The following is a 16721-nucleotide window of genomic DNA, read 5'->3' on the forward strand; positions in this document are numbered from 1 at the left end:
CGCTTTGCATTAAGCCTCCAATAATTTTGATTATATACATATTTTAAAAGTTAATTATTGAACAAGTTTATAGAAAAGCCTACTCGTATATTTGTGTCTCCCCTCTAATCTATTTTCTGTGATGGTCCCACGTGTGTCACTGGAGTAATGTGTCGCATGTGGTTTAACAGTGCGCCATGAATTTATGTCAGTAAGTTAAGATAATTCTTCAAAATGTTTTTTGGAAAAGAAGTGCCATGGCGGCGTTTGGAGGGCATGTCGTTTGGCATGTACTCTTCGGAAGAGATAAGGTAAGAGAAGGCTTATTAGCTTTTGGCTTCATGCTAAACACGAATTCAAAACATGACTGCTCATAGCATCATGCTATACCACTGTGTCCTAATAGTCTTTTGGCAAATTACACACGTGTCTTAACCAGAATTTGACATGTCGATGTTTCTATTATAATGTTTCACCTTTGTTTATTTTGCAAAAAATACTGATTCGCAACAGCAACAGTGAATGTCAATCAAGTAAAATGCACAACTTTGTCATGTTCATACATTTTGTTTGTTGTTGTTTTCTTATCCTACTTTAAAATCCAGGCATGTTATAACATGCTGGACACTAATAGGGCACTATCCTACCATAGGAATAGAAATCATTTCAATCTACGTTTATTCTCCATGAGTGTCTCATAAGAACTGGGGTTCACTTGTCTGAGGATGATGGTGAACGCTCATCCTTGGTTCAGCCCTGGACTAACTCTCTAGGAACCCCTCCAGATTACACTGAAAAGAATAATGAATGTACAGATATGAAAAAGAAACCAGCACAGTGATAAAATGACCAAAAAGCTGTTAAGGATGCATAGGAATAGTGGGAAGTAGGTAATATAGTAATACATTGTTCTCATTTCCTGTCCAGGAAGCTGAGTGTGAAGGCGATCACTAACTTCAGATTCCTCGATGGTGTTGGGAATGTGGCCCCGAACAGCCTGTACGACCTGGCCCTGGGACCAGCAGACAACAAAGAGGCACATCTCCCCTAATCATATTACATAGCCATAGTTGTGTGTTGTACAGTTCAGTAATGATCTGTTTGTAACATCCTGTACATCAGCGTGTTGCTGACTTGTGGTCGTACTGCTGTGGTTCCCTCTTCTCTGTGTCTAAGGTTTAAGAGGATTAGATTTCAGCAGGTACCCAACATTACTTGCATGTTTTCCATCTTCCATAATCATCTGTTATTGTTTTCTGCAGGTTTGTTCAACTTGCTGTCAGGACTTCAACAACTGTCCAGGCCACCTGGGACATGTAGAGCTACCTCTGCCTGTATACAACCCGCTGTTCTTTGATGTAAGTATGTCCACAAATGCAGTATATGTTTGAATGTTACTGGGTTTAGCACTGATAATGATGGACCAGCCTGAGGAGTTAAGGTCTGATAAATCAGTACTGACTTTTGTTGACTTTTTCAAAATTTGTTCCAATCTACCAGATGTTAGGATTTTAAGCTGTTATTTGTTCTCCGTTTATACCACTTCGCTTCATCAGAAACTCTACCTACTGATTCGGGGTTCGTGTCTGGTGTGTCACATGTTAACCTGTCCCCGAGCTGCCATCCACCTGCTGCTCAACCAGCTCACGTTAGTGGACCTCGGAGCCATGCAGGAGGTCTACCAAGCAGAGCAAGTTCTCAATCATGTGGGTTTGCATGTGCTGTGGAAGCTGCATTTGGCAGGACTGTCCAGAATAAAGCACAATTTATCTAAAAGTAAAACAGCTAGTATCATTACAATACCAACTGATTAATGCAGAGGAGAGAATTGTGCTGTTTATTAATGATCATGGATCAACAGTGTTCTGTTCATACCTTATTTATGAATTTTTGTGTGTTAGTACCTGGAGGAGAATCCCACAGCCACTGGAGATGAGATTCAGCAGGTGCTTAAGGAGTTTATAAACACGGTAATTGGAGTGAACACTGAAGGTTCAGAGAACATCAAACCAGTGAGTACGCGCACACACACACACACACAGGCACTCAAAAATAAATACACAAACACAACCTAATGCATTTGTTTGTGTTTTTCAGATTAAACACCTGGTTGAAAAGAAAACCAGCCTGATAAATGACTTCTGGAAGATCCATATTAAATCTAGGAAATGTCCTTTCTGCAGGTAACTTGACAGAATTAGGGAGCAATGAATGAAACTACAGTCTCCCACCAGCCACCATAAATAATTGGTGTTTATGACCACAGTGAAGTATTGTTCCTCTTTGCTCGAATGTTGATAAAATTTAAATTTCTGATTGTTCATTCATTTTGTGTGTGTGTGTGTGTGTGTGTGTGTGTGTGTGTGTGTGTGTGTGTGTGTAGGAGTGGTAGATTCACAGTGCGTCGTGAACACAACAGTAAGCTGATTGTCACAGCGCCGGCAGGGGTAAAGACCAGTACTGGTGATACTGATGGTGAGTAGCATGAATACATATGTAGCTTATGTGCTGTTTATTGTTGGGCCAGCAGTTCCACAGAGTGTGAGCAAACGTGGTTAAAGGATAAGGCCGGTCATTTTCTATAGTAATAGTATTTTCAGCATTCTCCATACAGAGACTAACACCAGCAATGAGTTGCTTCTATTCGCAGTTAATGTCTGTCAGTCTCAGTCCTGGATTAGCTTGTTCTTCTGTTTGACAGATGTCTGTTGTTGTTCAAGAACTATTAAAAACACAACAGTGAAACACACCGTTGCACTGGGTGACACGTGTTTGCATTATGAATCAACAGACCCAACTATGTTGCTTCAAAGGCTCTGAGCAGCCATAATTCCTGAAGTTGGCACCATATAGTGTCAACTGCATGTGCATGAGATCGTCCATGAGCTCTCTGCTTTGTTTACCTTCCAATAAATAAATATGTCACCCAGTGCACACGATGTGTTTCACTAATGTGTTTTTAATCATTTTTGTTCAATAATGTCTGGCACAGATGAACAAGCAAATCCAGGACTGACAGACTGATGGATATTAACCATGAGTAGAGGCAATTCATTGTTGGTTTTAGTCTCGTTGTGGGGACTGTTGAAAATACTGTTTATATAAAAAATGACCAGCCTTATCCTTTAATGTCTGAGTGGTGTGTGAAGCGGAGCCTGTTTTTGTGGAAGTGCTGTGTAGCTGTACAACAACATGGGCAAAGCCTGCCTCTGCATGTGTACATACAGTAAATAGTAGGGCTGCACAATTGTATCATTTTGTGAGTGTGATTTAGATCCCTGTTCAATCTCTGTCTCAGGTGACAATGATTCTGCCGTGTTTGCATTAGCAGGGAGATGCCTTGCATCAAACCATGCTCTCCCCTTTCCTCACTAAGCTGCTCTAACCAGTAGCAGGAATGCGTTACATCACGTAACGAGCTGCAGACAGGAAGAGAAGACTGATTCAAAAACAAAGCCAACATGTTTGACATTATGAAAGATATTCTGTGCCATCCTGCAATTATATTTCCAACATTGCCTGCCCTGTACACCTAGCACCATACAGCAGTTGAGGCAAAAATAAATCACTTTGCAGTGATTAGTTGTGGTTACTGGATAATGCAGCTTAGGGACCACTTAGTTTTATGCAAGGAATCTCACTGCTAAGGCAAACACAGTAGAATCATTGTCATGTGAGACAGAGACTGAACAGGGATCTAAATCACACTCACAAAACGATTTAATTGTGCAGCCCTAGTAAATAGAACTTGCCTGGTTTCTGTCTCCCAGCACTAGATCTGACGGATGGTAAGAGAGTCTACCTGACTGCTAGTACTGCTAGAGAACACACCATCCAACTGTGGGAGAAAGAAGGTAGGCCAACACAACAGCTGTCCTGCAAATGAGCCACTCTGTGTGTGTGACCTGGATGCATCCTGAGTGCCAGATGATGACATATTTAGACATTTAAAGGTGCATTTGGAATGAAGTGCAGTCTTAGAGGGTTCACACGGTTTAAGTAATATCTAACAAGAAGCATATGAGGAGACTGTAACAAAGATGAATTATATGTTGTAAATTTATAAGGATGCAATCATTAAGAGTTTGGTCAGACTCATTTTTGTAATAGATGTCAGCTTTGCTGTTGCTTTTGTGTTTTTCATACAGCTTATGTTTGACTCGTGCCTTGTTTTCACTGGTTCAGTATGAGTTTAACTGCTGTTTCTCAAAGGCATTTTGTAGAATTTCCCCACTGTGGGATCAATAAAGTACCTACCTACCTAGAAATGTCCTTTTTTGGGTAGGGGAATGGTAGAGCAGTGAAAGCAAAGCTAAAACATAATCCATTTTGACAATGAGAAGGAATAGTTTTCAAAATAGAACTTTCTTTCCTCTTGTCATTGCAGGTTTCTTTCTGAAGTGTCTGTTCTCTGGGCTGGAGGAGGGACAGAAAGGTTTCTGGCCTGACTTGTTCTTCTTAGACCTGCTCGTGGTCCCACCTTGCAGGTGCAGTATTTAATGTACAAGCCTTACAATACTTACAGCTTCTAGAGTATTAGAATTTCTTTGGAGCTAGATTTTCTTTGTCATCAGAAGCAAAACACGTGTGAACAGTAGGAACAGAGTGAGACTGGCTGGTGGAGACATACGACCGCAAAGCTGTAATTCTAGTTTGCTATTATGTAAGAAGTATTTTTAATTTCTGTGATAAAAGTGATATACTGCTCTTCTGATGTGTGAATATGTCGCCTTCCACCACCTCATCCTCTCCCGTTCAGGTATCGCCCCATCAATCGACTGGGTGACCAGATGTTTACCAACAGTCAGACAGTCAACATGCAGGCTGTCATGAAGGACTGTGTAATCATAAGGAAACTTCTGGCTCTCATTGCAGGAGAGAAAGATACTCAGGAAGAAGAGGTAAGGCAGTGTGTAGATGTGATAAACTGTAACTGACATTGATGTATAAAGAGGCATTTAAAGCATCTTAGGCTGGGTCCACATTAGAAAATTTTAAAATCCTAACTGATTTTAAAACACGATAGACCGAAAACATAATGACAGCTTTAATGTATTTTTTCACATTTTAATCTTTAAGAACACACACACACTAGACGATTCAGTCCAGAGGCTGGACCACACACTTGCTGTTTTTACTGAATGACTTCAGAGACGCCAGTTCTGGGGACCAGGGATCTCGCAACAACTCACGTGATCAAACATGAGTCAGGTAGACATGACTTCAGAACAAAACAAACTCTGAGGTGGACATTGGTCGTCAAGCAGTAGTGCTCGTGTGTGCTAAGTTTTGCGCAGAGAACAAAAGAAGGGGAAGAAAATTGTGAATGAAGTCTTGGCTGAGAAGATGAAATCAACACGCCTTACTGCAGTGCAGGCAGGAAACGAGGAGGCTAGTATAAGCTAATGCTACAAGTGGTTGTGATGCTTTCTGGCTGGTTCGCTGTCATTGGCTGTTGATTCTGTCAGAGGCATAATGATTAGGTCCTTCAGCACCTCACACTACAGGAACATTTGGCCCGAGAATCGCCTCCGAGGGGCCTCGCCTCAAGGATCACCTCCACGGTTGTTGGGAAGGGCAAATGGGTACTAATTATCCCGTAGTGTGAGGCCAGCTTTAGTTTTGTGGTCCAGTCGGCCACACCTTAGCCTGTCCTGTGTCATGTGTTTCAGGCTCCTGAACAGACCGACCAGTCATTTCTCTCTGGGATCCCTGGACAGACTTTAACAGATAAACTCTACAACATCTGGATCCGACTACAGTCCCACGTCAACATTGTTTTTGACAGTGACATGGACAAACTGATGACTGAAAAGTACCCTGGAATTAGACAGGTAAGATGGCATCTGTGAGGGGCTGAGAATCAATGATGAGGACAGGCAGCATGCCAGAGGAGTGACTTGTTTAATAAACCACATGAATCCTGCTCTGACTGGTTTGACAGCGGTCGTATGGTCAGAGATCAGATATGAAAAGGATCTGGGCTCATGAATGGAAGTGGCTCAGTTCTGATCTGAAAAATTCCAAATAGGTTTGTTCACACATCTGTGAAAAGATCAGATCTGAGTCACTTGGAGGGGAAAAAAATCGGATTTGGGCCATTTCAGCAGTTAATGTGAATGCAGCTAGTGTTTTCCAGCTGCTTCTTAAACAAATTAGCACACACAGTGTAACAAATCATGTATAGTGTATGCACAGTCTATGACCTGGTGCAGTGTGGTGATCAGCATTTCTCTAAGTAGTAAAGGTCACTCTTGTCTCTGATGAAGATATTGCCGTGCTCTCCTCTCTCCCATTAGATCCTGGAGAAGAAGGACGGATTGTTCCGGAAACACATGATGGGCAAACGAGTGGACTATGCAGCACGATCTGTCATTTGTCCAGACATGTACATAGGAACCAACGAGATAGGAATACCTATGGTACATCTCTATTTCTCTCTGGTCACTTTTTTACTGTAGAGAGACGGTGGCCAACATTTGTGTGGAAGGCAGATTGCTGTCTCTTAAAGAAATGTAATTGGATAACTCTCTGTGTGCTGAGTTTGATCCAAAATGAAGCCACTCACTGTCACTTCTGTATTTGTGCGCAGGTGTTTGCCACCAAGCTGACGTACCCTCAACCTGTCACTCCATGGAACGTGAAGGAGCTTCGCCAGGCCGTCCTTAACGGGCCCAGCGTCCACCCTGGTGCTTCCATGGTGATAAACGAGGATGGCAGGAGAACCATCCTATCAGCTACTAGCTTTGCACAGAGAGAAGCGGTTGCTAAGCAGCTGCTGACACCCTGTCCTGGTCCACATAAGATGCCAATGAAGATAGTGAGTTAAATATTCTGGTCCTAAGTGTAGCCATATAATAGTCATAAACCCTAGTACGCCTTGCAGCGTACCCTTTTACTGTTAGTGGTATAACTCTTCACTTGTTTTTGTGTCTCCAGGTGAATCGTCATATAAAAAATGGAGATGTTTTGTTACTCAACAGACAACCAACTCTACACAGACCCTCCATACAGGCCCACTGTGCCCGCATCCTACCAGGAGAGAAGGTAAGATTCAATGGGTCCAGTTTCATTTGTCTTAATGTCACTTATTATAAAGGCAGAGTGGAATTACATTGTTTCATCTGAAAAAACATGTGTTCTGCACTTGATCTGCTGCAGTACTGTATTACTTGGATATATGATATCCAACACACTGTGCTGTATCTTAATGATTGATCCAGGTACTAAGGCTCCATTATGCCAACTGCAAGGCGTACAATGCTGACTTTGATGGAGATGAAATGAATGCTCACTTCCCTCAGAGCGAGCTGGCCAGAGCAGAGGCCTATACGTTAGTCAGCACGGACCAGCAGTACCTTGTCCCCAAGGTGGGTGTACATATATATATCTGAAGCAGTACCTTGTCCCCAAGGTGGGTGTGTGTATATAAATATATATCTGGGTAGCAGATTGTCATCGAGTAGAACAGCCCTAAACTCTTTGGCAGCAATAGCTGCAAACACCTGGTGGTGTTTCTAAAGTTTTAGATTTATTTTCACTCTTAACAAAGTGAATACAGTGTTATTGCCTGTGCTGTTTTTACCTTAGGATTCAAACAGGTCTGTTATTGTGTGTGTAACTATTATCTTAGTGTACAAGGATTATTATGATATGTTTGAAAGCAGGACTACATAATTATAACTGTGCTGAGTAAAGTGCATCTGGACAGCTGCCTACTTTATGGCACATTAATTTACATTAGGTTTCCTGTAAGTAGTAGTGGGTGACAGCTGATATAACATAGTGCTTATTTATTGATGGAACTAAAATGGAGCTTTTGTTCTTTTAACCTGGATTATGATGTTTCATTGTAGAGTATCACAGTGACCACCAAACACGGTAATTTCAAATGTAGATGCAAAAGTACATGTTATTATTTCTACTTACTCTTTGTCTTTTGACCTTGTTCTTGTTTGCCTGTTTTACTTGCCATCATTTCCATGATATTTATTTTAATCTGTGTTATTTCTACTTTTTTTTTTATCTGTTTTACTGACAGATGAGTCTACTTTGGTGTTCACAAATCAAATTTCCTGTGCACCCCATTAAAGAATGAACAGAATTGATCTGTATTAGGTTGATCTAGTGCTTGAAATAGACTCTAGAGTTTCACCTGATAAGACAAATTAACCAAGCAGTGCTTGCTATTTAAATGGCTTGACATACTTTGGAGTTCATCTGTTGATGGTCTGTGCTTTATAGCAGAGTATATTTAGCAAAAAGTGACAGACATAAAGAAGTAACAGTACAGTAAGAGAACTAAAAATAAAAGTGCTGGTTCTCTGTATTGATGAATATGAGGCCTGTTGCATCACTGGGCAGCCTTTTTGAAATTTCATACATATACTTGCATACACAAACAGGCCTGCACTTAAGCTTTTGGCTCTGTGTATCTTCAGGATGGTAAACCTTTAGCGGGTCTGATCCAGGACCACATGGTGTCAGGAACGAGGATGACGATACGAGGATGTTTCTTCACCAGAGACCAGTATACAGAGTTGGTGTACAGAGGACTGACAGACAAACCAGGTAGAGTCAAGCTGCTGCCGCCAGCCATACTCAAACCACGGCTGCTATGGACAGGAAAACAGGTAATCAGGCTTATCACATTGTAGTGTTTCAGTAGAGTCACTCTTTGGGTTTTGAATGTGCTGAAAGAAACAGTGAAATCGGTTCAGATGTGGAAATCACAGATTAACTGTGTTCAGGTTTTGTCCTGTACTCCAACAAACATGACTGCCCATCATGTACTTACTGAATGTAAGTACATGTCGGGCAGTCATAACTCTAACCCTCTGCAGTTGTTTCACTGTCGTGTCATTAATTTGCTGTTTGTTGTAGGTGGTTTCTACGCTTCTGCTAAATGTGATCCCACACAACGCTGTGCCTCTCAATCTGGTGGGCAAATCAAAAATTCCCAGCAAAGCATGGATCCAAGTCCCGCCACGTGCAGCTCCGGGATACAGACCTGACAGCATGTGTGACTCACAGGTGCACACACCACACACCACACACCACACACCACACATACATACAGTTTATGTTTTGTAGTCCATGGGGACATAACATTGACTTACATGCATTTCCTGTAGACTAACCCTAACCTTAACCAGAACCACTACTTGCCTTACCCTAACCCTAAGCCTGACCCTGACCCTAACCTCATCCTAACCCTAAACCATGATGCCACCCTAAAATTCAATTGCTTCCCCATGGGGACCTCAATTTAGGTCCCCACCGTGAAATGGGTCCTCATGAGTTGGTATGGAGTCAGGAAGATATCCCCACGTAGCAGGAAAAACACGTACACACACACACACAGACACACACACACACAGACAAACATTTCACTTTCCAGCCCAAATCAACATGTTTCAACACCAACTTGATACAGATCTGGGCGTTGTTTTGCCTTTGTATGGAAAAGTGAAACTTGTCTTCAGAAGTCTTCTTACAATAAGTCATGTAATGTTAGAAACACATATGAATAGACAAACTAGGTAAAGCCAGGTGTGGAACTAGCTGTATTTTGGGCAGAGTCCAAAGTCAGTGTTTGACATTTTAATGTTTTGTTTTGCAGGTGGTGATTCGTCAGGGGGAGCTGTTGGTGGGGGTTTTGGACAAAGCTCACTATGGCTCTTCAGCCTACGGCCTGGTCCACTGCTGCTATGAGCTGTATGGAGGAGAGACTAGTGGCAAACTGCTCAGCTCTCTGGCCCGACTTTTCACTGCTTACCTGCAGCTCTACAGAGGCTTTACCCTGAGTAAGATCCAGTAAATTAAACACACACGCCAAGCCATTAGTTTCCTTCTCGACATATACATACTGTACATACATACAGTGGTTTCAGCAAGTATTCAGACCCCTTCATGTTTTGCACACTTATTTGTATTTGATTTTAATTGTATTGCAGTCTTTGCTCATCAGTCTTCAATCAGTAAACAATAATAGCAAAGTCAATTTTTAGAAATGTTTGTAAAGGCACTGAAAATCAAACACTGAAAAGTATGCAGACCCTTTGCTGTGACTCTCCAGACTGTGGTCAGGTGCATCCTGTTACCTTTAGTTCACACTGAGATGTATAGAACTTGACTAGGGTCCACCTGTGTCTAATTGAACTGACTGAACATAGTTGAGAGAGGTAAACACCTGTGTATATAAGGTCCCGCAGGTCAGGGTAAAAACCAAGCCACGAAGTCCAAGGAACTCTGGGTACATCCCAAGCTTTCAGGAACGGTGTCAGGCAGTGAAGCAAATTTGGCAGAGTGGCCAAATCATGTTGCCACAACATGACGCACATTGTCCCAAAAAGCATTTTTCCACTGGAGAATCATTGGAGAATGAGCGACTAGGAAACAGTGAATACATTTTTTTGAGCCTCATAAACCCACAAAATGATACTCTCCATTATCAGAATTTGATCCATTGATCCCAGTATCATTTGGAAAGTCTAGTTGAGCCCGAGGATACTTTTATTTTATCCCATTCATGTGTTTAATAGCCAATTGGAAATCAGGTGGCTTGGCTGTTAATCCGCTGAACTAGAGAAAGAGCTACAATACTGTAAAGTGCCCTTCTTTCTTTGTATTGGATTGAATCATTTGACCGCTTGGAATCAAATTGTAAGTTCTCCAAAAAGGCTGGTTCTTAAGTGGACCTTGAAGAAGATCAGCTTCATAGTGCATGTGACAATAACGGCGGCCAAAGGGGTGTCTGCAGAGTGAAGGGTTTGAATACTTTAGTAAATGAGAAATTTCACTTTTTGATTTTTATTACATTTGCAAAAATTCCTAAAAACCTGTTTTCACTTTGTCATTATGGTTTATTGAGTGTAGGTCGATGGGTAAAAGTTGCACGTTGTTTTGTTTCAAATCAGAATTTACAACAATAAAGTGTGCAGAAAGTGAAGGGGTTAGAATACTGTTGGAAGCAAGAAGCAGGGATCATGGTGAACACCTGGCACTGCTCATCACCTGCCTAACACCATCCAGTCCATCCATCACTCAGCTTACATTTGTCACTTGTGTGTATGTCTTTGTATGTAGGCGTGGAGGACATCCTGGTGAAATCGGGCGCCAATAAGCAGAGGAAAAAAATTATTAAGACGTCTCTGAAGATTGGCACCAAAGTGAGTCTCAGCATCAGCTTGTTTTGCTCAAATCCCCAGTCTTATGGTGTTGTCACTGCTGAATGTAATATGGTATACTCTGAACATTGTGAAGGTACATTAGTAGAGCACTTTCATAAATGCCCAGTGTTTGGGTCAGTCAAACAGAAAAATATATCACTAGTCCAATGTAAATGAGGCCTAGAAAGATTGCAGCTTTGTCAAATTCAGTGCTTCCTCCTCAGTGGATGCCACTGGCCAAAATGGCTGCCACAGTGAGGGTGTAGTTCATGGGCCCCGTGGTGCTCCAACATGGCTGCTGGGGATAAATATGTACTACACACAAATGAATTGGTTCAGCCAGAGGTTAATATGATGTTGCCATGACTGATACACAAATGTTTGGTGTCCTAACTTCTTTAGCTGCATCCTGCCTTTCACGTGCAGTAACCTTTTTGTTTTCTTATTACGTTGTTTGTTTTTCTTTCTTATTCTAAACCTCGTACTGTTTTTCTATGGCATGTGCTCATATGAATCAGCCACATGCTCTTAACTGGACAAGTGTGTGTTCACCTAATGAACATTGACTCATGAGGAGATGTGCACCTAAAATTGCCAGTTACGGCTGCCTGTTCCACTGTCTGTGGGCTAGTTTCATTCATAAAAATGTCATATAAGAGTAAAAAGCAGGGTCTTTTACTGTGGGCCCTCAGGCCCTGTTTTTAGTAAATCAGTGCCATGCTGTGACAGATATAAAGAGGAAGTGCTCTGACATGAAGTTAGATGAAGAGGGACTCTGTATCTGGAAAGAATATGAACAGAGGATGACGGTATACACCAGGCTGATGCAGCCGTTGAAGTGAGAGACTTGAAACTGTACTGAACTGAAGAGGTTCCTGTGCCAAAATGTGACAATGAAAATCATAAAATCAAAAATTCTCATTAAATTGGGAGGCTCTGAGAAAATATGATGAACAGAATATAGATTGTGAGAGTTTAGTTTTGGTCATATATTTTATTTAAGGTTAATATATTTAAACTCAAATTAATTCAGATGACAAGAGCATTAATGTACAGAGTTCTTGCTTTGGCCCATTGTCTTCTTTAAAACTACCACTACAGGGCAGTAAAGTCTAACTTTTTCAAATTCTGCGTATAGTGGCTTTCAACCTAAGTGCTTTCTTATTGTTTTGTCCCTTCAATCAGGCCCTTCATGCAGCGTTCAACCTGCCCTCCAGCGTAGATCAAGCTGAGGCTCGGAGTCGCTGGCAGGACGCTCACCTCAACCCAGACCAGAGAGACTTCACCATGGCTGACCACAAGTTCAAAGAAGTGGCCAATCAAGTGAACAATGATATCAACAAGGTAGACTATCACAACCTCTACTACTATGAGTACCAACAGTCAGCCCAGTGAGCAATGACTGGTACCTTACCTCCTACTAGTCCTGCTGGCACACACACAACTTTCTCAGGGAGCCACGGTTCTGAGGAGCTCAGGAACCATGTTTCATTTAGTTTCCTCCCTCTTGGTTCTAGGTGTCAACATGTCCCTTCTCCGTGTGCAGTACTTTCTAAAGGTCGTGTTATGTTAAATTTATGGATCAGTAGTCAGAGTGAAATCCAAAAAATAACATGTTAAAATGAAAAATACTCATTTCCAGCATGTTCCCAAAAGGTTCAGCAATTCACAGCAGTGTTTCCGTTTGTAACATTTCTCAGTGGCGCCCCGCTACAGCAAAAAATCAATTCAGGCAAATCAGTCATCTAACCAAGTGACTCACCTGGGAAAAATGTTAAACAACATGACCAGCCACATACGCAGATGCAGTTAAGGCCAAGTCAGATGTAGTGCATTTTTAGACACATTTTTCGCACAACAAGTCGATTGTCGTTCTATCAAATGTGCATCCAACACATGTGGGCAACTGTTGTTGCCACATTTCTGCTGTCAGTCGGCCTGGTGAAGACCGTTTGTCGTGATGACCGACAGCTCCAGGCTGTGGTTACGTCGTTGAGTGCTGCAGTGGACTGGCAAACTGTTGAGGACTTAATTTAGCCATAGCTTAAAAAAAAACAGATTATAACTGTCACTGAAAAATAACTAGCCTATATTAATCCAGATAATTATGACCCGTTCACCTCCATGGAGAGAGAATATGGCTTATGGATGGAAGAGAGCTCAGAGAGGGACAGGTAAAGAGTGAGGAGGGGCGTGTTGCTCTCCCACCAAACCGCTTGATTGTTCAGTCCTTCAGATGTGGTGGAAGTGCAAGCAGAAGGCCGCAGTCAGGTCCCAGACAAGTTCCTGAGTTCAGTTGCTGTTCCTTGAACCTCATGGTTGAAAAAGGCAAGTAGCTTGTCAGTTGCTTCCATGTACTTTAACATCCTGTTGACTCCTGTAGTGACATCTTTCCTAGGTGAACACCCCCCCACCCCCAAACACACATGCGCAGCACACACACACTTGCCCAGCTCCCTACAGTACTCACTGTGCAATAGTGATGAAATGCCATCCTGTGTGTTGGCAGGTGTGTATGCCAGCTGGACTCCACACCTCTTTCCCAGACAACAATCTCCAGCTGATGGTCCAATCAGGAGCCAAGGGGTCGACTGTTAACACCATGCAGGTACCTCGCCACCACCGCTCCATCCACATGTAATGTCAATAAAACCTAATGAACCTTAGGCTGTTAATTTACATATACCCTGACCTGTGTGTGTTTCAGATTTCCTGTCTACTAGGTCAGATTGAGTTGGAGGGCCGCAGGCCTCCTCTGATGCCTTCTGGAAAATTTTTGCCATGCTTCCAGCCATATGACCCTTCACCTGGCGCTGGGGGCTTTGTCTCTGGAAGGTTCCTCACAGGCATCAAAGCACAGGTATGTGTGGAGCACTGTGTGTTGGTGTTGTATAGAGAGCTCGTTGTAAAATTTGCTTTTACACTACACTCAAAGAAAGAAAGCACTCTGTAGCTCTTGAGCCCTTTCAACGAGTATCACTGCTAGGAATGTAACATTAGCCCCTACAAACATTTATGAAAACTCTTTAATGATGCATCTTTTTTGTTGTCTGTGTGGTCTGGTTGTGATCAGGAGTTCTTCTTCCACTGCATGGCTGGCAGAGAGGGACTGGTCGACACAGCTGTGAAAACATCTAGATCAGGATACCTGCAGAGGTAATGCGAACTTTACTGCTTAGGGTTAGAGGCTGGAGTCATCTCAGTGTGGTCACATGAACAGGCTAAGGCACTAAATTTACATTTGATTGATTTTTATTTATTTATTTATTTTTTCTGTCTCTCAGCAGCTCTGAAACAAAAACACAGCTTAAAAAAAGTGAAGCACGCATTATTTGATTTCACTGCACACATCTGTGTTGACCCAGTATATGTAATTTACATATAAAACATTTTCAGTTACTATAGTTTTTATCTGGTCCTCCACATGGGGGGAAGTAAAACCGGGAGGGGAAATGGAAATGTGCAGTTTGCGTGACAGGTACAAGTGTTATGGTGGACAAAGGAAGAACCATGGTATTCACATCACAGGTGTTTTATTGACATGAAATGTTGGATGTCGGTGAAAGTTTACAACCCCCCCCCAAACTTAAGTTTTTCCTCATTTTTTGTTTCCACACTCACATCTTTCCATCTACAGATGCATCATAAAGCATCTGGAGGGTTTGGTAGTACAGTATGATATGACAGTGAGGGACAGCGATGGATCAGTGGTCCAGTTCCTGTATGGTGAGGATGGGCTGGACATCCCAAAGACTCAGTTCCTTCAGCCACGACAGTTCCCATTCATAGAGGACAACTATGAGGTGACACTAAGTAAAATACACACTGTGATGTTGTGAACATGTCATAAATAATTACATCTACGGTATCAGTCAAAGGATTGGACCCACCTTCTCATGCAGTGGCGTAATGTTATTTTCTCCATTGTAGCTGAATACTGAAGATATCAGAACTATGAATTACCTATATAGGAATCTGTAGTAATCCACAAAGTGTAAACAAAGCAAAATATGTTTCAGACATCTGATTCATCAGCCACTGTTTGCCTTAATGACAGCTTTATACACTATTGGTATTATTGTAACGGCTTCATGAAGTCTTCACCTGGAAATAATGTCATCTGGTGGAGACCATCAGTTGTGCTGTGCTGAGGGATAATGTTGATATAAAGTGAACATCCCTGTTTGGCTACTGTAGTAGTCTACATTATGACAAGAACTTCTCAGCTACGTTAAGAGAAGCAACAGTCCGTTGATAATTAAGACCTGAAGGTCAGTCAGTCCAAGAACTTTGAAAGTTTGTTCAACTGCAGTTGCAAAAACCATTGAATGCTCTGAAACTGCCTCAGGAATGGAAGACCAAGGTCTGTTTCAGACATGTACTGCTCACGTTAGGGAGAAGAAATGATATGATAGAACTTTAGGGGTCTGTGATATCATATTAGATTGTGCAATTCTTTCAAAACTACTTACTATATGTTGATCATGCAGCGTACGCCAGACACAGTGGCCTAATTGAGCAAAGATAGGCACAGTCCTGCACAGAAAGCCTATAGTATCCAGTAAGTACAGTTGTAGAACTTAAAAATGTTAAATTTTTGAGTAAGAAGTGACTTTTGCACAAAAAGAACGAATCAATAAATCTCTACTTGTGTAGTTTAATGTGTCACCTTTTGTGGTACGATGCAGCCAGAGTCGATGAAACCGCTCGCCTCAGGTTCACTGGCAGACTATATTCAGTCTTTAAACAATGTGGCCCTCTCCAGTGTTTGAATGTAACATGAACTATTACACAGCAAAATCGGCTAAGTTGACCAGTCAACAAGAATCCATTTTTTTCCCCTTGCTGTTAGGTCATCAAGAGGTCCCAGGGCCTGGATGAGGTTTTAGAACGTTTGGACCTTCAGAGTGCCAGTCAGCACTATGCAGCCATCCAGCGCTGGAAAGCAAAGAGAGAGACAGCATGTCCACGGAGAGGTACAAGAGAGTATGCATATGGGCAATAAAATGGTCTTGCGCTCAAACCTCCGTGACATTGTCATTGGCTTGATCAACATTTACTTTTAATAGCTTTCTCTTAGTTTTGCTTCTAAACTAGAAGTACATATGTTTGTGTATATCTGTTTTAATGTGTGTTAGGTGCGTTCCTGTTATTTTCCCAGAAGAAGTTAGCCAAACTAAAACGAACTGAACATGGAACAGAGCCAGCTGTGTACAACAGAGAGGTATTTATTTCTTTTACTTACTGTCACCCTCTTATTCAAACCTCAGTGCATGCATTATGAACAGGAGCACTGATGTCTAACCTAGTCCGACCACATTTGAACTCTTCTCCCCGCACAGCTCATACAGCAGTGGCGCTCTCTGGATGAAGTAAGCAGATCAAAATACAGGAGGAAGTCCTCCCGCTGTCCTGAACCATCTCTGGGTATATTTAGGCCAGATGTCTGCTTCGGATCTATTTCTGAAAACTTTCATGACATCACAGAGAAATACCTGCAGAGCAGAGGCCAGAGTCAGGACAGCTTGGATACACACAGGTACTGAACGCCAGAACTTCTCACGGGTGGGT

At 42.1% G+C, this 16721-nt stretch overlaps 1 protein-coding gene across 1 annotated transcript in view; it reads left to right on the top strand.

The window, feature by feature from the left end:
- The first annotated feature begins 130 nt into the window (after positions 1 to 130).
- The window catches only part of polr1a (RNA polymerase I subunit A), a 38547-nt gene continuing 21956 nt past the window's right edge, over positions 131 to 16721 (top strand). Inside the window, exons 1-27 of the mRNA XM_020595446.1 lie at positions 131 to 290; positions 907 to 1015; positions 1242 to 1337; positions 1536 to 1685; positions 1881 to 1991; positions 2077 to 2162; positions 2363 to 2454; positions 3750 to 3833; positions 4367 to 4466; positions 4739 to 4880; positions 5652 to 5813; positions 6279 to 6401; positions 6572 to 6799; positions 6919 to 7026; positions 7203 to 7349; positions 8421 to 8612; positions 8863 to 9012; positions 9602 to 9785; positions 11068 to 11150; positions 12336 to 12494; positions 13660 to 13758; positions 13858 to 14010; positions 14224 to 14306; positions 14788 to 14953; positions 16003 to 16126; positions 16289 to 16374; positions 16493 to 16689. Of these exons, the coding sequence (XP_020451102.1) occupies positions 214 to 290; positions 907 to 1015; positions 1242 to 1337; positions 1536 to 1685; positions 1881 to 1991; positions 2077 to 2162; positions 2363 to 2454; positions 3750 to 3833; positions 4367 to 4466; positions 4739 to 4880; positions 5652 to 5813; positions 6279 to 6401; positions 6572 to 6799; positions 6919 to 7026; positions 7203 to 7349; positions 8421 to 8612; positions 8863 to 9012; positions 9602 to 9785; positions 11068 to 11150; positions 12336 to 12494; positions 13660 to 13758; positions 13858 to 14010; positions 14224 to 14306; positions 14788 to 14953; positions 16003 to 16126; positions 16289 to 16374; positions 16493 to 16689 (3491 nt within the window). The 5' untranslated portion in view covers positions 131 to 213. The remainder of the gene's footprint in view (positions 291 to 906; positions 1016 to 1241; positions 1338 to 1535; positions 1686 to 1880; positions 1992 to 2076; positions 2163 to 2362; positions 2455 to 3749; positions 3834 to 4366; positions 4467 to 4738; positions 4881 to 5651; positions 5814 to 6278; positions 6402 to 6571; positions 6800 to 6918; positions 7027 to 7202; positions 7350 to 8420; positions 8613 to 8862; positions 9013 to 9601; positions 9786 to 11067; positions 11151 to 12335; positions 12495 to 13659; positions 13759 to 13857; positions 14011 to 14223; positions 14307 to 14787; positions 14954 to 16002; positions 16127 to 16288; positions 16375 to 16492; positions 16690 to 16721) is intronic.

This window comes from Monopterus albus, unplaced genomic scaffold (genome assembly GCF_001952655.1).
Source record: "Monopterus albus unplaced genomic scaffold, M_albus_1.0 scaffold27.1, whole genome shotgun sequence".
Classification (NCBI taxonomy): domain Eukaryota; kingdom Metazoa; phylum Chordata; class Actinopteri; order Synbranchiformes; family Synbranchidae; genus Monopterus; species Monopterus albus.